This window comes from Aphis gossypii, chromosome 3, assembly GCF_020184175.1.
Source record: "Aphis gossypii isolate Hap1 chromosome 3, ASM2018417v2, whole genome shotgun sequence".
NCBI lineage: Eukaryota > Metazoa > Arthropoda > Insecta > Hemiptera > Aphididae > Aphis > Aphis gossypii.
The window spans coordinates 55,721,925-55,746,113 of record NC_065532.1 but is presented as its reverse complement, the minus strand read 5'-3'; the positions used below and the strand labels follow the sequence as shown (position 1 = coordinate 55,746,113).

The 24,189-nt window shown below is 30.7% G+C and overlaps 2 protein-coding genes across 2 annotated transcripts; one reads left to right on the top strand and one right to left on the bottom strand.

The window, feature by feature from the left end:
• The first annotated feature begins 9,792 nt into the window (after positions 1-9,792).
• Positions 9,793-10,290, top strand: LOC126551139 (piggyBac transposable element-derived protein 2-like). The gene has a single exon (XM_050203909.1). It carries the CDS (start codon positions 9,793-9,795, stop codon positions 10,288-10,290), a length of 498 nt encoding a protein of 165 aa, XP_050059866.1.
• A 5,439-nt stretch (positions 10,291-15,729) lies between these two features.
• Positions 15,730-17,880, bottom strand: LOC126551138 (uncharacterized). Its single transcript, XM_050203908.1, has 3 exons — positions 17,865-17,880; positions 16,276-16,443; positions 15,730-16,199 (listed from the first exon to the last, which is right to left on the bottom strand). Exons 1-3 carry the CDS (start codon positions 17,878-17,880, stop codon positions 15,730-15,732), a joined length of 654 nt encoding a protein of 217 aa, XP_050059865.1.
• Between the last annotated feature and the right edge of the window lie 6,309 nt (positions 17,881-24,189).

Below are 24,189 nucleotides of genomic sequence, written 5' to 3'. Positions count from 1 at the left end.
TTAGAACTAATAAATTAAATAAAAAATAGAATGGTGTATTATATATTATTTTTTTTTTTTGAGCACCCCCTGTTAAAATTGTCTGTATCCGCGCCTGCTAGCTGACCCCGTGCATTTCGTTGCGTTCCCGTTAAAATACCAAAGTGTAGATTCAAACTTGTTCAATTCATTATTTAATACCTATTAATATTGTAATGGTGTTCGAATTTAATAATGTTCCACTATTTGCATTATAATTTGTAACCAACGATAACAATTATTTATTAGTATTATTAATACTTGTACAAGCACCACTTCCCAATTCGAATTTTGGAAAATCTTTTTAGTGCTCTACGCAAACTGAAATTTTCGTCAAAATCGGTAGAGTAGTTTTAGATTCTATAGACAACTAACATATTATTATAAAATAATAATTTTATAATAAACTGTCATATTAATTGTTTTATGATATACATATGTACCTAATTCATTTATTCGAAGCAGGAAGCGCGACAATTTTGTGCATGCTTTTACTTCATCTGCCCAAATAACTATGTCAACTATTTATAAACAAAAAAAAATTTCCAATTTCTATCATGAATTTTAAAAACTTTATTTGTGCATTCTTTAAAATACGAATTTCAGTAAATCCTTTCTTATTGCATATCTAGATCATTAGAGGAACCACTATTCCAAATAGTGTTTCCCAATTGTAATTTATTATCTAAAACCTTTGTAGTTACTTAACCTTTAGTGTCTTATAACTACTTTATTCATATTTCTTAGTTTCTTACTGGATTTGACCATTTGTCCCTATCTTCCCCAGAATACCTATATACTATTTTATGCAGTTGAGATACTGCTGCTGGTTCGGGTTTAAAATATAAGAATTTACACTAAGTCGACTAAGAACATAACTTAAAATATCTGAAGGCTATTAAATTAAATTGCTCAAGTATTTATATGATGTATCTAATTTTATTGTACGTATTCTTCATCTCAATATATTTTCAATGATTGTACTAATAATATATAGTTGATCGTTCGATCAATATTCAAAATCACATATTACTATATACTGTCGATAAATATAAAATAATATTTTTTATAGTGGGTAATATTGTATATTATTTTAATTAAATGGGTATATCCCTATATATAATATATATTCTTTAAAATTAAAAAGTTCGGCGAACAGCGATGTTGAAAAAATTTGTGTACCAATCTATGTGACTTATTTGTATTGTGTGTTTATTTTTTTTCTAATAAAACAACGTTTCAAATCGTTTTACTGCATTAACATACCTAGTTATAGTAAGTTAAGTAAATCTTTAATCTTAACAAAATCCATTTTTGGAAATTCCAACTTCTATGGACCGAAAATTATTGTAGACTATAGTTATCAGAGACGTATTAAGGAATTTTACGCCAAAGGTAATAAAAAAAACGCATACCGTATTAATCTTATTATATCAAAATGCTCTCCAAAATTCAAAATTCACCACCCGGGATCTAAGCCCCTCTACCCCCTTTAAAATACGTCATTGTAGTAGTTATGTACACGGCATGTTCATTGATCAGGATCTACCTATATCTAATTAATTATCAATTACAGCCGAATACTGCTGTGGTGTTAAATTCAGATAACCCATCTCGACTTAAGTAATGATAATAATAATTATAATGACAACGAAGGATCTCACGAGACTTATTGAATTCCGTCTTGTAAAATTATTTATATCAATATAATTAATTTAAAAATATGGATCTCGTATGGCATTTGTTTTGACACAGGCCTTTAGTGAATAACTTCAGATATTATTATGTAGGTAAAATACAAATTTGTACAATTTAAAAATTATATTCGTTTGGTACTGTTAAATAGTTGTAGTGAACAGTTGGCAGTGGCTACGTGATGACCAATGATTGGTTTTTCGGCCGCGATGACGTTTTATACGACACAATGAGTAATTATCTATTATAGACGGATCTCGCAAGACTCATTGAATATCGTAACATCATGTCCTTTGATTAATAAACATGGATCTAGTATGTATTCCTATTTGGATAAAAATAAAAATTTTACAATTCAATAATGCTAGGTACTTGTTAAATAATACTATTTAGGTTTTATCGACGGATCTCGTAAGACTCCTAAAATGTTTTATTTTGAGATTTTATAAATAAGTAGGTGTAAAATGGGGCTTCTGGAACCTGAGCTTCTGAGCCGCTGAGCCTTGCTGAGCCGCCGCCGTAGCTGAGCCGCCGTCGTCCCCGCCCCCGCTTCCACCACCGCCGCCGCTACCATGGTTATCATATTACCGTACTATATTACCGTACTATATTACCGTGCACATATTACCGTACACATATTACCGTACTATATTACCATACTATATTACCGTACACATATTAATGTATATTCAACAGTTATCATACACAGAACTATTTTATCATACATTCAACAGATAACGCTATCTATCCCTGTTGTTATCACATATTACCGGCATATTACCATTTGAAAAATTATAGTAATAACAAGCATGTAGAGTCTTGTCTGCATTACAAACAATAGTATTATTTCATAATCTAACATGTTCTGACATGCATACTTTAAACCTGTAGAAGAATCCCTACCATAAAATATACATGTGAGGGTTTCAAATCTGAAATGAAATCAGTCTATCACCACTCTTCGTTCGATTAAGTGCGTTGTTTTGTGATTAAATTTTTGAATATGGCTGGTTCGATTTGAAAACATGCGTGCTGTTTACAAGAAGAATGTTTTTACATATGTGCCTCCGTCACCACCGGCTAACCTAATCGATTGCAGTAATTTTTTTCCTTGATTTTTCATCTCGCAAGTTTTTAAACATCGGACTCGATCCGACAGATGAATTCAACACCGTGATTCACATTATAACACCATCACGTTTTGTAAATATTTCCGCCGATTTTCTCAAACGTATTTTCCGACTTATGGGAAACATTTATCATTTATACTTGAACAACCACAAAAGTATAAGCGTAATTTATTTTTGGATTCCGATTCAATTACAATATCTAGTATGGTGTACCAAGGAGAGAATATGCTCATTATAGAGTCTAAAATTCAAGAAGGATGTCGCATACTGTTAAATCGTAACGACTTATTAAAGTTACAAGATTTAGAGTGGTCAATTTTCGAGATCATCGAGAGAAAAACCAAAATCGTTTTAAACCGCTCGTAATACAGCAAATTAATCAAATTGCATCATACTAAAAACAAATACCAAGGTTGAAACTAGAACGCTTGAAGATATGACAATTCGCGTGAAAAGCATTAACAACATTTGCATTGCAACACATGTAAATGACTACAATTTCACAAGTCAGCTTCAATTACATGCAGCTAAACATATCGCACAAAGATGGTTGGACGAATTAGAAAAAGATGAGTGAAGAAAAAATATTTTTTTATTTTTCTCATACCAATATTAATATATTATATTTTATAGGGATACGAGAAACCTTTTTCACCGCCATCATTTTACACTATATTTATGAGGTAATATAACAAAACCTACTTTATAAAAAAAAACAAATATTTTAATATTTCATGTTTTAGGAAATTCTTTCTGATATCTCCTCCATCCACAGACACTGTACAGACGAAAACGATGGACCATACGGCCCGCAATACAATACTTATACAGACGAAAACGATGGACCATACGACCGCAATACAATACTTATACAGACGAAAACGATGGACCATACGGACCGCAATACAATAATACCAACTCACTACCCAAAAGACGACACACTGTTTAATGTACTTTTGTGTAAAAATATTTTTGTATAAAATTTGTATAGTATTTGTGTAAAATAAAACAACTCAGTTATTTTTAAAAAAAAAAAGTTTTCTTTTTATTTATTAATAATAAGGTAATAAAAATATTTACAAAGTAAAAATAATATATTTACAAGGTATAAAAAAATAATTACAAGTAGAAATAATATACATATTTATGTATAAAAATTACAGTTTTCTAACATCACCGCTAAACGGGTTATAAGTTATAATCTGATCATGTAAATTAAACAATAAGCTGCAGTTTTCTCAGGAATAACCGTATCCGTTTCAAATTCTACTCGTAGGTCTATGGTCGATGCTTTTACGTTATCATTCTGATGCGATAAATCGACAACGACGATTGGAACATATGTTTGAAAAACATTTTTTGATAACCATGGTTCAGAATAATCTCTCTCGTAATACGATTTTTGAAAGTCTGTATAGGCTTTATACAGTAAGCTGATGGTTATTATTTTTAAAATCAGCACGAAAGTCTTCATATGGAAACACTTCAGAATTTAAGTGTACCTTAAGATTTTTTAGTTGGCAGTGGTCAAAGCGCCCAGCGTCGTTTTCTATATTTTTTTTTCTATCTGTTTGTAATCCAAACAAAATAAATCTAGGTTTTTCAAGCAAGCTGCTAGACTTTATCGTCCATGAATGTGAAGTATTTCTAGGTAGTACAGGATATTCACATAGATCCCAGGTTCTGAACGCACATGATAACGTTTTACGTGAATCTATCACTTTCAACAGTTTTAATTTTTTCTTTATCATTAACTCTGATTATAGGCATCTTCCATATCACTTTAATCAATTCAATCGTATTTTTTTTATTTTTTTCAACGTTTTCGGGGGTTATGATTTGCGTCATACGTAATGCGTCTAAATCGGTAGACGAGCGATTTAAAATCAGTTGTTGATTGCAATTAGTAATATTTTTTTATAATCTTCGCAAAATCCGAATAAATGTTTTAGAGGTATACAACCGGTAATACATCGTTGCTCATAAATTTTTATTATCTTCGCCGTCAAGCCCGAGTCCCAAGCACAATTGTCTAACGTATTCAAGTCACTTGGTGTATATTTCAGGCAAGACACACACTCCGGGTGATTTCAATTTTTGTATTTCTATTCCATTTATTTCATATCGCATTTCGGAGAATAAAATGCCCAAACCATTATTCGAAAAACGTACGTCCTCCTTCAGAATCTAAAGGTTTTTCTTAGCTTTCCTTCAATGTAAATATAACTTTCACACGGTAGAGTGTAAGATTCCATATTTTGAATATTTATTCTAATTTCATCATTGTATGAAAAGACGTGTTTGAATACGGTGTGAACGAATGATATTGCATTTGAGTTATTTTACAATCGTCGACATAACCGGCCGTTACATCTAATATGTGTCATCCATTATTGTATGAACGAACGAAAAATCCAAGTTATTTTTCGTGCTTGAACTCGTTGTTTTTCGGTTTAGATATAGGTGTTGACTTCTTAACTGCAGTCACTTTAATGACGGGTTTTTTTATTACAGTAGTATTTATATTAAACTTGAGCGCCATCTTATCCGTGTGTTATTTGTAATCGAATCGTAATTGGTTCACCACGTAAATTTATCAATCGATCTTTATGATCTTTTAGTATGATTTCAACTTTACTTATAGAAGTAGTATTAAGACCATAAAAACTAAATGTCTAGGCACTTCAACAATTATAGCCCACAGCAACAGTCGGATAAAATTCATGTATAATCTGACTCGGCGATCCGTCACAAAATGAGTCGGTTATTAAGTTGCACTCTATTTTTATACAGTTTATTTTCATTATGTTGACTGTATTTTCAGATTCGTGTGTAGTACCAGTAGTATATACAACATTTCTAAATCCTAATAATATTGCTATACTGTTTTCGATTGAAAAGTCAATCTCATGGCTACAGGATATCATACACTTTAACGTGTTACCATCTGATTTTAATTCGAAAAAAGTTATATAGTCAGGCTTCAACTTGTTTATAACAAACTCTAAATCTTCCAACTCATACGTTCCAGTAGGTATAATTACGTTTTCAACTTGTCCAATCATATTCCGAAAACCTATGGTATTGCAACCAGGTTCTATGTTTGGAATTGAATTATTTGTTAGCAAGCTCAAAAGACATATTTGTGCTGTATTTTCTACCTCTATGGGCGGAAAATATCGCATGACAGTTCACTCGAGTTCCCGTTTAACGTTATCGTGTACATGATAAAATTGTATACACAAGTGTCCACAGTTTGATGTATTAAATCTCTGCTCTGTGTTGTAATTGTAATTAATATCGCATCCTTGAAATATTTCTGTACTTCTAGCGGCGGGGTGCTAATTTCCAAAGCTGTCGTAATATTTTACTTTTTTTCCGATTTTTTTATACGCTACCCAATGCGTACCTGTACCGTTTTCAGTGTCCAAGTTAACAATCGCCGATTCAAATCGTTAGGAGGACGACGGGCAACTTATCTCTAGTAAACACGCCGATGAAATGTGGTATTTTCAACAAACGTGCGATTTTTATAAGTTCGAAATCGTACAACGCTCTCTTGGGTAACGTAGATATTAGTTTTTTTTCGTCTTTACTCTCCCACCACCATTTTTATATGGTGTGATATATAGACCATCGCCTATTTTGTACGAGTTGCCTTTATATGGCGTCAAGTATAAACCATTTCCCAAATGTGATGGAACGTTCCTCTTAAATTCATTAGCCACCTTAACAAAGTTGGCAACTCCACCAGTCAGAGCGCCTAGAGCTGATAAGCCAGCGAAAATCGGAATAAGTGGTAATGCACCGCCTTTTTTCGGAATGTTTACTATTCTCGGAACTTTTGTCTTTGTAGATTTAATGTTTTTCGTGCGACGGCTACACACTTTTTTGTTAATTTCATTAAATTTTTTTCACCGCACACATTTTTCTTTAAAACGTTTTTAGTTGCTTTAACCCGCTGCTTTAAACCCGCAATCACAACCACCCCAACTTTACGTTTTGCCTTCATGGCGGTAGTCACACCCCAAGCTACAGCTTTTTCTTTTAAACCAGAATCTTTCGATTTGAACCTTTCCCAGGCTCGCTGTTCTAATATATGATCAGCTTCGTTACGATCGGCGATAGAGTTACTACGTTCGTATGCGATATCGTGGTCTCTACACGCAGCGTCTAACGGGTTTATACCTTTATCACCACGAACTAAACGTTTTTTCAATTTTGTACCAGGTCCACAGTATTGATAACCTACAAAAAAATAAAATATTATTATTATTATTATTATTATGATAATATCGGATTTAATAAACTTACCAGGCACGTGAAGTTCGACCGGTAATTGTTTATAAGCGTGTTATAAGCCCGCCACCTTTATTCTTGTTGCTTCTTCGAGCGAGTGACATTGTGTACTGATGACATTCTCATCACAACATAGATATTTATATCAAAATGAAATTCATTAAACAAGAAACCGAGCTTACAGTTAAGAACGTAGATCCACCTACTTCGTTTCAAAATTATAGACACGGTCCGCTTCTACCCAATACGATACGTGCGCTTATTGTGGGTCCGTCCGGCTGTGGAAAAACGAATTTAATGTTTGCATTATTAACTAATATAAATGGAATAAGATTTCACAACGTTTACATATATTCGAAAACTCTGGATCAACCGAAGTATAAAATGTTGAGTAATATCTTATCAGATATCGAAGGAGTACAATTATTTACGTTCTACAAAAACGAACAAGTTATTGAACCTGAAAAAGCCCTACCAAACTCTGTGTACATTCTAGACGATATTTTGACAGAGGGGCAAGGAGTATGTAGATCAATCTTTGCAAGGGGAAGGCATAACTTTATAGATGTGTGCTATCTAGCTCAGAGTTATTCAAGAGTACCAAAACAACTTTTGCGTGATAACGCTAACCTTATCGTTTTATTTAACCCTACAATGCATGGTGTTGCTTCTCGGCAACAACCGATAAAAAAGGTTATAATCAGATATTTATCTATGTTAGTTCGTGTATATTAGTTTTAATCATATCCAAATATAATAATATATTACGTTATTTACTTTCAAACCGATAGATAGCAGTATGTAATTGGAAAAATTAAACTATTTATCGATGGACCAGTACACATGAATGTGACAATATTCTGGGTTTTTTTTAAACAATTTTAACTCATAAAATATGTCTATGGATAATAATAAAAATATACCCATGTTCATATATATCTAAACTTTAGATAATTTCAAAGATTATACAGATAAGTCAAATATTTTTTTTAATCAATAATACACGGTTGTTGCTCATACGCAACAGTATGCATTTAGCATTACACGTGACGTATATTTTTTTCGACGTTTTACAGTGCCGATTTTTGCGAGTTTTTTTATTTTACTTTTGCATCAAAAATACGTAAATTTTTCATTATGTGTAGAAGACAATTGTTCGACAGAGAAATTATACAATTACTGAAAATGAACCTCCATATGATTCTGAAGACGATTTGGAATCTGGTGACGAACAAGGTATATATATATAGATGATAATATAGTTGGTTTAGAGGCACTCGATAAATTTTTAGAAAATATTGATGACGATGAATTAGATCCGTTCCTTAATTCTATAAACTTATTAGATAGTAATTTAGATATTAATATTGACATGGAAGATGCTGAATGTGAACCTGACGGTCCATCGATATCTCTTTCAAACTGTATTTCTGTACAGCCGCATGCAAAAAATGAAATATATAAAACTCCAGATCTCAAAGTTAAAAATTTAAGAAAAAAATCCAAATTAGATGTAACCACACCTCCTTTTGTTGTTAAGCCTCAGCCTAAAAAAAAACAAAAAAAAACAAAGTTGGATATTTCTTGAAACATGAAAAATTATCTACCCAAAATGTAGAATTACTGGTAACTTTGAACTTTCAGATGAAATTTTAAATTTAAATACTCCGTATCAATATTTGGCTACTTTTTCCAAGACGATTTAATTGAACATATTGTGTATGAAACATTGATATATAGCGTACAAATAAATCCAAATAAAAATTTTAAAATAATTTCAAATGACGTGAAAAAATATTTAGGAGTCTGTCTATTAATGGGTTTAGTAAATATTTCTAATATTCGAAAATATTGGTCTCCAAACTTAGGAAATCAAATAATTCAAGAAACAATGAGCGTCAATCAATTTGAACAAATTCGACAGTTCATACACTTCAATAATAATAATAATATGTTACCTAAAGACCACGCAGGCCATGATAGATTACATAAAATTAGGCCAGTCATGGAGACTTTAAAAAAACGATTTGCTTCTATACCTTTAGAAGAAGCTTTATCTATAGATGAGCAATTATGCTCAACTAAAGCTCGTCATTTTCTCAAGCAATATTTACCGATGAAACCTCATAAGTGGGGATACAAATTTTTTGTATTATGTGGTGTGTCTGGTTTTTCCTACAATTTTGAAATGTATAGTGGCCAAGAAAACAATGACGTTAATAGGTACTCATGGGAACCAGATTTTGGCGCTTCGGGAAATGTAGTCGTTCGACTATGTAGAATAATTCCAAAGAATATGAATTATAAAGTTTATTTCGATAACTACTACACGTCTGTACCATTGATGGTGTATATGAAAAACCGTCAAATATGTTCTTTGGGAACGGTTCGCAGAAACCGTCTAAATAATATTTTATTACCTAATGAAAAGGATTTTTTAAAAAAACCACGAGGTTCGTCCGATTTTTGTTTAGCAAACATTAATAATCAAGAAGTTTTTGCTACATGCTGGCGTGATAACAAGGTAGTAACTTTACTATCTACATTTGTGGAAATCGATCCAATGTCTAAGGTAAAAAGATTTTCAAAAACGGAAAATAAATCCATTGAAATAGACTGTCCACATATTGTAAGTGTATACAATAAACACATGGGAGGAGTAGACCTATTGGATAGCTTGTTAGGACGACAGAAAATTAAAATAAGAAGTCGTAAATGGTATTTAAGGATTTTCTATCATTTACTTGATGTGACTGTTGTCAATTCATGGCTATTACATAAACGAATAATTGCTCAAAAAAATAAAACTAGGGACAACGTTGAAAAACCTATGACATTATCTGCGTTTAGAGAAGATCTAGCCATATCGCTGTGCAAAGTTGGTCAGTCAACTAACACTAGAGGAAGGCCGTCAAATACCATAGAGAATGCACTAATACAAAAATCCAAAAAACCAAATGCTTCGAAACCACCAAATCAAGATCTACGCATGGATCGCATTGATCACTGGCCGATCGATGCACCAACAAGGAGTCGTTGTAAAATGCCAGGTTGCAACGGATATACATGGCAAGCGTGTGAAAAATGTCAAGTTGGATTATGTGTTGGAAAGGGAAAAACTTGCTTTAGAAAATATCATACAACCTAATAATATTGCTAATTTAACTAATTTTAGGTATCTATATGTATTATAATATGACCACATTTAAAAAAAATGTCAAATTGGATTATAATTTATTATATTATTTATATTTTATTTATGATTTATTCGTGTTAAATTAAAATGTGTATAATTTTGACAAATTTAGGTATATCTATTATAATATGACAACATTTTAGAAAAATTAAAATATATTAATTTATTCTATTTTTCGTAGTTACAAATGCATAATGTTGCTCTACAGCAACAACCAACTTTTTCAACTTTTTCAACACTTGAAATTAAAATGGATTTTTTTAATTATTTTTTACGTATTCTATAGCTTTAGAACTATCTAAAAACATTTTTTTTATAACAATAAAAAAAATCATGCATTGTAGGGTTAAACAAGATGAAACTAATTTAAAACATGTTTACATGGAGCATTGCTCTGGTGACATGTCGTATACAGAATTTAAAGATTTCTGTACATCGTGTTGGCGTAAGGGGAGGTTCAACTTTATCGTAATAAACAAAGAGTGTGAACGCGATAATGGGCGTTATCGTCACGGCTTCGACACGTTTGTTATTATATAAACTTACGTTTTTTAAAAAACATCTCATTCACGATCATGGACGCCAGTGGTGAAGTACTCGAAGAATTGATAAAAGCAAAAGAAATATTAAACGAAAATATAATTGCATTAAAACAAGGAAAAGCTGATATTCAATCGATAGTAAGAAACATTTAAACCGATTATCGATCCGTTAAACGAAATACAAAAATCTACTTTGGATAAAACTATAGACAACACTGAAGATTTACATTTTTATCAAATAGATGAATTGTTAGATTCATACAGCATAGACAAGACGTATGGTCCTAAATTACAACCTAATAAAACGGTACGTTTAGGTAAAAAGAAATCAAACTTGTTGGAAGATAATTGTTGATGATACTACATACCCGTTAACACAGGTCTCTGTAGTTTAATATTTTCAAAAGCCCCGAATTATATACCGAAAACGATTTAAAAACATATAAATCTATATTAATTCAAACATCAGCTCATTTAACGTCAAACAGCAAACAAATTAAAAAAGGTGGTAATAAATAGAGAGATATAACACACATTATTTCCATCTGGTAGTGGACTATCTGTACAATTACAGAAACATACACTTCAATATTGGAACGATCCGAATGAATTGGTTTCCCGTTTAAAACTACTATTAGCATCAAAAGCTGCTGGCAATACAGGTGTTTCCAACGAAATACTATCAATTTTCGAAGAATTACGCGAAGCTGGTTACATAAAACGTATACCAAATGTCTAAGCGAGATATCGCATTTGAACTACACAAACCTGCTAGAAAAAATTACATAAGACGTATAGTTAATGTATACGGAAAAAATGATCTATGGCAAGCTGATCTGGTTGAAATGATACCATATTCGAAAAAAAATAAAGGTTACAAATATATTCTATGCGTCATAGACTGTTTTACGAAATTTGCATGGGCGATAGCATTAAAATCAAAAACTGCTAAAGAAGTTTCAAATGCAATGTCGAAAATACTACTCAAACGTTCACCAAAACTACTACAGCTTGATAACGGAAAAGAATTTTATAATACAACATTCGATAAATTGATGAAAAAGTATAACATACACAAATATTCAACGTATAGCACCATGAAAGCATGTATTGTAGAACGCTTCAAACCGTACATTAAAAGAAAAAATGTTTAGAGAGTTTACTGCACGAGGTTCATACAATTGGATTTCTATTTTACCTTCATTGATTAATGAGTATAATAATACAAAACATAGAACAATAAGGATGACTCCGACACAAGCTGATTTAGATCCAACATCAGTTGAAATAAAAACACGCAAAATTATTAATAGAAAAAATAGTTTAAAAATTGGTGATTACGTTCGTATAAGTACATATAAAAGTGTATTTACAAAAGGTTATTTACCAAGTTTGTCTGCGGAAATATTCAAAATTATCAAAATTAATCAAACCATGCCTATTACATATCAATTACAAGATTATACAGGAAAACCAATTGCTGGCTGTTTTTTTTCTGAGGAAATATGTAAAACAAATTACCCAAACGAATATTTAATCGAAAAAATTATTCGTAGGAAGGGGGACACAGATATTTGTAAAGTGGCTGGGGTTTGACAATACACATAATAGTTGGATAATATATGTGACACTAGAAAATAACTTTAGTTGATTTTCTACTATGAACGTGTTCGGTAGTTCTCAGTCTGGTGAAATAAAAAAAATTAATTCAAATCTTGAACATTCGATAAATCATATTCGGATAAATTAAATAAAATTGAACATTTAATTGAAGAAAATCATACATCTATTCATTACAAGAAGAACAAACAGAAAAGTTGGAATTAACGTGTTTAGATATAACAGAGCATATGATAAAAGCTGAAGTTACATTACAAACTATTCTAGAAGCTGTAAACGATTTGAAAAAACATTACCTGCTATACATAGTCAACTCAATACTATTGAAACTTATTTTAAAGACAAGTCATAATGTCTACAGGCATCATTGACATTCAATGCATTCTTGGAGCGAATAACAAATATATGATTAAAGAGATGTCTATTGTAGACACAGAAACATGGCTACTCAACACTGGATTTTTAAATTCAAAATCTAATCAAGATAATAAACGTCGAAAAACTAACAAGTGGCTACAAAATTTTCATCAGCTATCTATAGATTATGGTGATATTGAGTATGAAGAACTTGGCAGAATATTGAATTCGTTAAAGTTTGACTGTATTTACACCAAAGGCGAACAGAAAAAACAACTACTTATAGAGTATATACCACACGTTGCAGTTATCAACATTGAAGACTTGGGTTGTCCTCGACTGGATCAAATATGTGATGAAGAAAATTTACCTTGTTGTATCTTTCATAAGGACTTAAATCCTAAATATTGTACATTTTATATAAGTGTTTGCTTTAAGAAAATGGTTTGTAAATAATTCATAAAATTGTAATCATGTTTTTTATTTCAAATAACAACATATTTTTTTATTTCAAAATTGAGTTTTATTTCTATACCATACTAACTATCAAAGAAAATGGTTTACAGTAAAATATACAAGTACAAAAATTAAACAAGTATAAAAATTATACATACAGAAATAATCTTTACAAATTACTACTAACTATCAAGAAAATGGTTTAAAGTAAATATACAAGTACAAATATTACATAGAAAAAATATTTACAAAAATTAAACAAGTATAAAAAAAATTATACATACAGAAATAATCATTACAAATATATAACTAACTATCTAGTTCTGCTTCGAGTTCCTCCCTATAAAATTCAAAATTATTATTAAAAATAATAAAATATATATATATTTATATACTCACTCTATAGAATAGTGTCCATGAGCTAGGTGTGTACTTTGTCTTCAAGTATAACCCTTTTATCATCAAAACTGTTATAAGTTAATTTATCGGATTTGATGGTCTTTAATTTGTGTTTTGAATGAACGAATAGAGACGTTTGACGTTGTTACTTCCAAACTGGTATCACCAAACAACACCGTTTATGATCTTGAAAGGTCATATGGTTTCTAACAACATGTCCACGGATTCCTTTTTGCTTTGATTTTCTCATTATCTTCTAAAATGTAAGCGTAGGACTTTGCACGGAGAGCACAAAACTCTCTCATAATACGTCCATCGGTTTCATCAGAAAATAACCCAGGAATCTTCTTTCTCTCAGCAATGTAACACGGGTGGTCACGGGGTAGATTTGCAGTGTCCATTCGATTCAACAAGTTTGGATTGTTCAACATCAATTTTCAGATATAGATCACTGTATTCACCCAAAGTCTTGCATCCAAAGTGACTCCAAACAGTTTTTGCATGTTCATAATCTTCTTCTTGTATATTTGATTCTGTTAATGTACTGTAGAAATCTGCTTTCTCTGGTAAATTGGTTTGCTCCAGCTTGTTCCAACCATCCGTATACTCATAAGGGTAAACACCTTTACGAGTAACGAGTGGCAAGTCTGCGGTATTAAAATGTTTAGCTGTTTCTCTAAACTTTTCGAACCCTGGTGTTAATAAATTGTCCGAGAGTGTTGATAAACTTGAAGCCATAAATCTTAATGTGTCGATGAACCGTATTGAAAAGTTGTTTGAAACGTGTTTTGAAAATGAGATGAATTTTTCTTCACTGTTGGTATAACAGAAATTTTTTTCACATCGAGACCGAGTTCAGTTACAGTAAAATTGCATCATAATTCGATAAATTGTGAAAAAAACATGGTACAAAATTTGGTGTTTGAAGCTTGAGGTTACAGGTATTACACATGTTTGTCGAAATTTACCCGATAAGTGACAGTGATCATCAACTTATGGTTTCCCACAGAGAACCGTTTTTACATAATTACATGTCTTACATAAATTATGTGCTTGTTGTTGTTCTGTAGTAAAGGTTATTGGTATGTTGGTTTGTAGTAATTTTTCAATGTTTTCAGCTATTTCAACGATACTCTTCACAAATGTTCACCCACATTCTGATTATCTTCATTGCCACGAAAAATTATAGGTGAAGTTGGAATATTAAATTGTTCAAGCAGTTCTGCGGGAACGTCGTTATTTGCTTTAACCATAAAACCATAACTCATAGCCTCGTGTTTTTGAATAGCTTTTGTATTGTTTCCCACATTTTTCATCGGATTTTCTTAGTAGTGCTTCAAAATCAGCATATATAACTATCGGATGTCGTTGAGTTTTTTTCCATGAGTCGAATTCTAACATCGATCCAGGAGCAGGCATTCGAGGTAAAATTGGTTTATGTGTTCCACATATTAACTTGTGTTCTTCAAATCGTATGCGCTCATTTAATTCGTATTTATTAATATTTAGAGGTTCGAACGATGTAAGCAACGTTTACAAAATACAGCGCTTGCTTTATGTCGGGTTTTCTGTGTGATCGTACAAGTCGAGAAAAATTAGAGATGTAGGTAAAATGAGAATTTTCATCATCGGTTATTAGTAACAAGTCGAAATGATCTGTTTTTTCTTCATCTACCACCTTCAATGGAAACACTTCATATTTTGGAAATTTTTGCGGTGGTTGGAAATGTTTTTCGAGTCCGTAAACATTGACAGTTACATTAGGATTATTTTTTTCGAAAATGTTAACCTGATGTAATTTTGTCGGGAACGTGATACCGGAAAATTATTTTTTCTTCGTGCGTTGTATAATTTTCTATACGTTGTTTATTTGAACCTGTTACGTGTTTTGCTAATATAGCCCACTTGAAGCACTGTTGGTCTGAGTTTTGCGGGTTGATTACAGCTTTTTTTCTTTCAATGAAATCAGGTAACGGAATATAAGACGATGCGCTCATAGGCGTATATTGATAAACACCTAATAATATTCCGTCAATACACTGTACGTATAACCACTTCCTTTGCTAGAATATTCGTCTTGTTCAGCCATTAATTTTATAATGCCTTCTTCAACAATTTCCCGTACACCAGTTTCGGCAAAAATCGGTCTAGCTGAGGTCTTAAATGAACGGTTCTCTGATGTATTATCAACATTTGGAATATTGTATGTAGCTTCCAGCTTTAAATTAAACTTGATCGGATGTTTAGACGCTTGTGATTTTAGTAACTCGACTAATTCAGATTTAATCGAATTAAAAAATTCAATATAGTTTTGAATATTTTCGATATTTTTTGCGTAATACCATACGACTTTTCTATTTGCAGAAGACGAAATTTCGATAAAGCCGGGAGACTGTACAAGAAGTAAACGTGCTTTTTTAGCTTTGATAGCAGACGTAGTGTTTGCGGAAGAAGTACGTTTTCCGTTATCGGTTGTAGTGTAAGAATCTTTAAAAAATAAAAAACCTAATTAATATCTAAAAATGTGTTGTCGAAAATGTCGCGAATGATAAAATATAAATACCTGTATTAGCGTCTAGCATTTCATATGCGTCCATTGCAAGCATACAAATATCGTCATCAGATAACATGTTTGAACCACCAGCCGGTATATCTGGAACAGTTATTTGTGGTGTTATCTGTATATCTTCACGTGCGGCGGGTTGACGATGGGCAGGCACGTTAATGATACCTTGAAAAAATTATTTTAAATTAATATAATGAATGATGAAAAATAATATTATATAAATACCATGAAGATTTTTTTGGTGTCTATTAAGATCTGACTTGTATTTAAATGTCGAAGGGCAAATAGTGCATGGAAATCGAATTCCGAGATGAGTTTTTTTATGAGTCAACAAATTACGCTTCGCGTTAAAAACCGATGGACACTTATCGCATTTAAACATGTTTAAATAAAGTGTTTAAACACTTGGAAAAATTGTTAATACTGTTGTGTGAAAACGCGGAGATAATACGTACGAAATGGTTGTCTAAACAGACTGAACGTACATCGACGGGTAACGGAGCAAGTGTCTTAGCATTTGCGGCGGTGAAGATAAATTAAGCCAGGGTTAGGTAAAATATTATTTGGGAATTAGGTATATCACTATAGATTTTTAACTATTTTAGGTATCATTGTATTGAACAGAGCATCGATAAAATTCCTGAAACTGACCTGCACGTGTCGAGAATAGACCGGTTGGGACAGGAAATTTTCGATAACAATAGAATACACTAGTGTTTTTCGATCAAATAGTCTCGTAAAACCCAACGACGTATTATCTAATTTGTAACACATAATATATATGATTTATATAACTCACCTAAAGATGTTTTTCACCATATCTCCTCCTCGTTATAATTATCGTGGAACTTTATATTTTTATTGATATAATCTAAAATCTTATTACTATAGTCTATATTTAACGAATCTAAAATTAAACAGCTAATTTTTTTCTTTTTTCCTAATTCTATTTTTTTCTTATCTTCTAATTTTTCTCCTAATTTTAAATCTAAATTAAATATAATGCTACTTAAACTAATATTTACATTTTTTACATTATTTAACTTATACATATAAATCTTATATAATAACTCCTCCCAATAGTTTTTTCCTATTGAGGAGGAGTTACGAAAAAAAAAACACTTATTTAATAATTTATCTATCCAGTTGTTATGATTTATTTGGTATATATAAAAATTATAAACTAAACTATTGTCTAATAAATGAAGCTTCCATTGGGAATGCCCATCGTCACAATGTAATTGATAGATTGATAGGCTTCTTCGAAGATTTCACGTAAGAAAAATTCGACATCGAAGCTCGAGTATTTGGTTATGTCCTCGATTAACCATTGCGGTCTACCAATAAACTTATTATTAATAAACTTATACCATCTTGAGTTTTTTACAAGATGGTATTTACTACAAAAATTTTTTTTTCTTAACCTACAATCTAAACATAACGAATCTATAGTACAATCTTTACAAGTGACCTTAATTAATTCTTCGAAAGAAGTATTCAAATAAAATGGAATACTTCATAAACTAAAAAAAAAAAAAAAAAAATCTTAGATGTATTACATATAAAAAAACTATAAAGGTACTTACGTGTCATGAGATCCATATTTAAAAGAAAAAAAAATGTACAGAAAATGTATGTAGAAATGTGATGTTGTTTGTTGATCGACAAAAATACAACTAATTTCGAAAAACTCTGGTTTTCGATTTCGAAATCTTAGGATACATTTGACTTAAAGGACCCAGGGTATATTATATGAATTAAATAGAGTCTAGACAGACGGATACTTACCTGTACTATTGTTTGTTAGGGATTTCTTTTTTTAGTGAGGTGTGTATTCAGACATGAACGTTTTAATTTAAATGTGTGACAATACGCAGTGACGATCTATGGTGGTCATCGAGGGATGAGGTAGATGAAATATACATTTTGTTTTGATTATACAGATATATTTATTGAAAGGAAATAACTGTTGAATATATATTAATATGTGTGTGTACGGTAATATAGTACGGTTATATGTGATAACAACAGGGATAGATAGCGTATGATAATTCGTCTGACTATTGTTCACAGAATTTATATTTATTTTGGAATTTATACTTTTTATTTTCACTTACAAATATTTTGCTTACACAGGGTGCTTTGCATAAAAAATATAATATTCTGGGATAGAATCGAACCGGGATATGTACAAACGTAACCAAACATATATTCCCCCGCTACTATTCTACCCCATTGACATGTATCATCAAAACTGATACATTTAAAGAAAAATTACACGGCCATATGAAAAACTTACTAGCCAAGCATTTACATGATGTGAGTATAATAATATGATAAAATAGTTCTGTGTATGATAACTGTTGAATATACATTAATATGTGTACGGTAATATGTGTACGGTAATATGTGTTCGGTAATATAGTACGTGTACAATAATATGATAACCATGGTGGCGGCGGCGGCGGCGGCGGTGGTGGAAGCGGGGGCGGGGACGATGGTGGCGGCGGGGGTGGGGGGCGGCGGCGGCGAGGACGGGGATGGGGACGGGGACGGCGGCGGCTCAGCTACGGCGGCGGCTCAGCAAGGCTCAGCGGCTCAGAAGCTCAGGTTCCAGAAGCCCCATTTTACACCTACTTAAATAGATTTAATTGAAAAACAAGGATCTTGTATGGAAATACGCTATTATGTTTGTTACAAATTTGTTTTAGATTATTTCTGAGTTTTTTTTATGTATGTAAATAATTGTTGTCTGGATCTCTCGTGGTATTATTAATAATATAGTTTTACAAGTGATTTAGTTTTGAATATAATAAACAAACTCTTGAATATAACTGATATAATAATACTTTGTAGTGTATCACATCTGTTGTTACATAGAGTCTATAACCTAACCTTTACGTATAATCAAAAAGATACCATTTAAAAATGATCCGGATCTAATAATTATTATGACGATGAATGTCGATAATAATTTAAAAACCTCAAAGAGTGTGATATTATATTATGGGTACGTGTAATTTTATGAAAATATAGAATAGGATTATAATTTGTAAGTGTGTTGTTAATTTGTTATATTCAATGTTACTGACTACTGTTTAACATACCTTAAGATATCCATAATTCAATACAAGTTATTATAGTTTTATTTAAAAATAGAAGCAATAAAATAAAATCACATACGCACTACACACATTTTTAAATATAGTGGCATATGAGATCCCCATAATTTATAGGACCAAAATTTAACACGTTAAAATATGTTCCGCGTACCTACTACTGTATTGGTGTACGCTATGAGTTCTATAAAGATTAGAAGCAAGTAACACATTTTAAGATCTCACAACGTGTTGATGTTGAACAATTCAACTCAATAATAATTCTAAAAATAAACGGATCTCATATGATGCGATTGTCGATTAATAATTTTTTTTTATGTAAGGCACAGTGTGTTCCTAAAAATCATGCGGATCTCACAAGCCACTAAATTTAAAGATATTATAATATGTATTATGTCATGTATGTGTGATTTTATTTTATCGTTTCTATTTTAAAATAATAATATAAGTACCTACTAAAATACTATAATAAGTAAAACAATACATGGAATTGTGGATCTCGTGAGGCGTACATAGAATATACAATGAAATCTTAATACCAAATTTGTATTGATAGCAGTGACGGTTTTGAGGGTGAGGCAAGTGAGGCGGTACCTCACTTATAATTTTGTAGTAAAAAATATTCTAAAAGTATAATTCTTAGCTCACCGATAGCACACATTTCGCTTACAATTTTAATGTATTTATGGTTTTATTTGAAAAAAATTCTTCTTTACGAAATTTAATAATATGAATATATCATTTATTTTACTCTTGTATAATATTATTCCGCGTTTATTACCAAAAATAGTGATAAACCGATAAGAAATGTACGAAATTACGTAAACAGTAAACAAACCCTCAAATTTCAGCCGGCGCGCGGCGACAATATTTCAATGACGTCAGAGAGGGAACCGTTTAATATCATCTCTACATTGTTACTTGTGTACATTAATTACACACACACAAGCGTAAATACACGAATGCACGTGACTATTAAATAAGCAAATTGCGCATGCGCAATGATCATCGTGAGGCTCGATTTTTCATCGCCTCTGAGTACTAAAAATAGATGAGTAGGTATTATGGTTAGCCCGCGGCTGTGATAGCCGTTTAATATTTTTAGCAAGTTATGCGTATATAACAATATAACATAGCGTAAATTAAAAATGTTCATAACTCACTTAAAAATTTAATAATCGTAAAAAACCAACATACAAACACAGATAATTGTCTTACCATCAAGTTTCATAATAGGTCGATTCACTCTAATTTTTAAACTGACGGAGCTAAACGTAATCTGTTGAGCGTAAATTTGCTATGTTACGTACTTGTAAGACAGAGACAACACATGCTGGTGTGACGTCCTCTTAACAGTTCAAATTGATATTCACTATGTCGCTAATAATATATTTTTTATATCCAATGAACATCATAGGTGTAACTAGGGTCAACATTTTGTAATAGCTTAACTCTTTAATACATTAAATTTAATTAAAAAAATTGTTTTATTTGGGACACACATTTTTATAATTTTTCACCTTTAATTATGCGTAGGCGTAAACGTCCCCTACACATATTATAGTAAATTTAATTAACACACCTATTTTATTGTTTAGTGTCTTGTAATAAGTATGTGACTTTGTATTATGCGTTGCCCGTGAATCCACGCGAAATTGGTTCCACGATATGTTAAATAATAATAGTTATGAAAAAAAAAATAATATCATTATACTGCGTTATATTAAATTCTGGATATTTAGATGTATAATTTTATGAAATTAGTTTTTATTGTAATTTATAAGTATAAATCTTAATCATTAAAAAAAGTCAAAGTTTATCTTGCATCTGCAGATCTCATAAAATACGATCGTGTTATGCGTGTTGAGTTTCGGTCACTTATTATTATTCCGATTTCACATGGCTCCAAAATTACTGATTTGTGTCTCGTGTGTTTTTGCGGGTTGGAAATTTGTGTAGATAAGACGATGCGTGTAGCATAATGGTCTTGGACGACACATACACGCTTGACACCAGGCTGTCTATTGTAAAGTTATTTTTGTTTGAAATTGTAATTGTACCCTCCCACCAAATCTCCAATAAATCTACATAATATATTATTATTATTGTGGGATATTAAAATAATGTTTGATTATCTTTTCGTCGCTAGTATCGATCTAGCTGTCACTTGTCACTCATCTAATCGTACATGCCTCGTGTGATACAAGTTGTTTTACCGTATTGTTGTATTTCACTTTTTATATTTTTCGTTTGGTCAAGTGTTATTGTGTACCTACTTAAAACATACAAGCTAATTCAGAGTAATGGGAAAAAGAGGAAAAAATAAGATGATCAACTGCAACTATGAAGGTAAGACATATTTTTAATAAAATAAATAAAAATTCTACTATAGGTAAGGGACTCATAAACGTTGCAAAACTATTGGTGATAAAACATTTTTTTCTGAACGAAGTGAGAAATGTATTGATTTTACAATGATGTATGTTTTTTATTTTATTTTTATTTTTGTGTCTGTCACGATTTGGAGTAGAAATAATGCTTTGATTTTTGACTTCAACCCCTCTTTGAAAAGCAAAATTCATGGAAAATTTCCAATAGTTTTAGGAGCCTTAGAAAAAATCTTAAAAAAAAATGACGGAAAAACGGGAATATTTACGCATAATCAGTTTTTGACTAAATTGATTTTTTTATTTTGCTGTAACTCAAAAACGAATCATTGTAAACACTTGAAATTTTCACCAAATGTTTATAATAACGTTATTTATTTAAGATTAAATTTTCAAAATATCTTAACTTTTTTTAAGCTACTTATAGACAATTGACATTTTTGATTTTTCTAAGCTTTTTTTTTTGAAATGCCTATAAAAAAAATTTGGCCTCACAAAATTTTTTTAAAATTGAATACAACCTATATTATAAGTTATACTTATCGTAGTAAAAAAAAAATCAAAAATCGTTAGTCACAATTTTTGTTGATAAGCATTTAAAGTTCAAATGTTTACGAAAAATGTGAAAATCGTGTAATTTTTTGCGATTTATACTTAACGTTAAAAAATCCAATACAAGGTTCTTCATAAATTTTCTTTCAAGTAACAGTAAATAAAATGTCCAGGGTCAATATAGAAAAATTTTTATGAGCTTATGAAATTTAATTTTTTACGAAATAGCGTAAAATAACGATATATTACAATTTAACATAGGCCTATAGGTAATAATATAATATATCCTACTAATTATCATAGACTGACAAATTTTCTGCGTTCAGAATCGTTTTTCGTATACATTGATACCTGTCATTGTATTTAAATTTAGCATATCCATTATAGTGACCTACACTCCATTTCTTCTATACAGCAGAGAGATTCCCACTTGCTTAACTTTTTTAAATACAAAAATTAAAGTGTTATTATACAAGTATTTTTTTTTGTTTTTTTGGGAAGCAAACTCTTTAAAGAGCGCCAACTGTCAAGTTACCTATATGAGTTAGTGAGGTAGCCAGAGTATAGGTGGCTGAGGGCTGTAACCCACATCCCACCCCCCACAACCGACATTTTAATAAAAAAAAGTTATTTCTATAGTCTATGAAAGTTACAGCAAATAAATATTTGTGGCAACCATACAGGAACCAAAATCTAAAATAATACCTCGACATCAATATGCTAAACGATATTAACGATATTACGATACCATAATATAATAATTATTCTTATTGTATTATTGTACTTGCGTTCGCATGATTGTGAAAATATCTTAATATTTTATATTTTTAAAATTAAATTGATTAGAAATTAAAAACAATTAATTGTATATTATTCAAAAATTATGTAGAATGTAATTTTAATTTTACACGTTGACATAATTTTAAATTTTTCTTATTACATATTTTTGGTTTTTTATTACATATTAATCCCAGCCCTAATAATGATAATTAAATAAAGTAACCATAGCTGGTAGATGAAACTTAATATGGTTCTTAAACTTGTATTTACATTTATTAATAAATTAATCTTTCCGATAGGCAGTAAACCAATTTTAATAAATTTTATTACCTATTACAAAAACGTCCTTACCCAGGAACCCATTAATATTCAATTTGCGATTAAAAATCATAAGTTAGTCAAACAATTTAACAAACATCATGAAAAATCATAAGGTATTTAGTGAGATATTAAGAATTTATAATTAAATATTGGTTTCTAAATTACATTTCTTTGTATTATCGAATATTATTTATGTTATTAGATAGAAAAAAAATCAAAAAATTGTATTTTGTAATTTTAACTTTTAAGTATAAATTATTAATACCTTTACAAATTACTAATTAGTTATAACGAACTTTATAATTTAGTACTACTAAATAGGCCTTGATATAAAGCAATTTTAATTTCTGATCTATAAAGTTACTAAATGAAATTATTTAATTAGTTTTACTGCCCTAAAAGATGTATATTAATACATTATAATACTTAATAAAAAAAATAATTACACATCATTGTAAAATCAATAACCATTTGCATGGCTTAAAATCTAAAATATAAACAAAACCATTAAATAACTGCATTTTTTTTTTAATTATGCCATGTTTCTGTTCTTATCAATGTAATTATTACAATATTGTTTTATCGACTGCATTTATTAATGATAGGTTTTGACCGAAAAATAATTAAAAAATTTACTTGAGCACTAAACTAAGTTAGATTTAAATAAATGTTTTTGCTTCAATCATTAGATTTAGTGTGTATACTTCATAATATATTACTCCATATGACATTAAATACACTCTTATATTAGA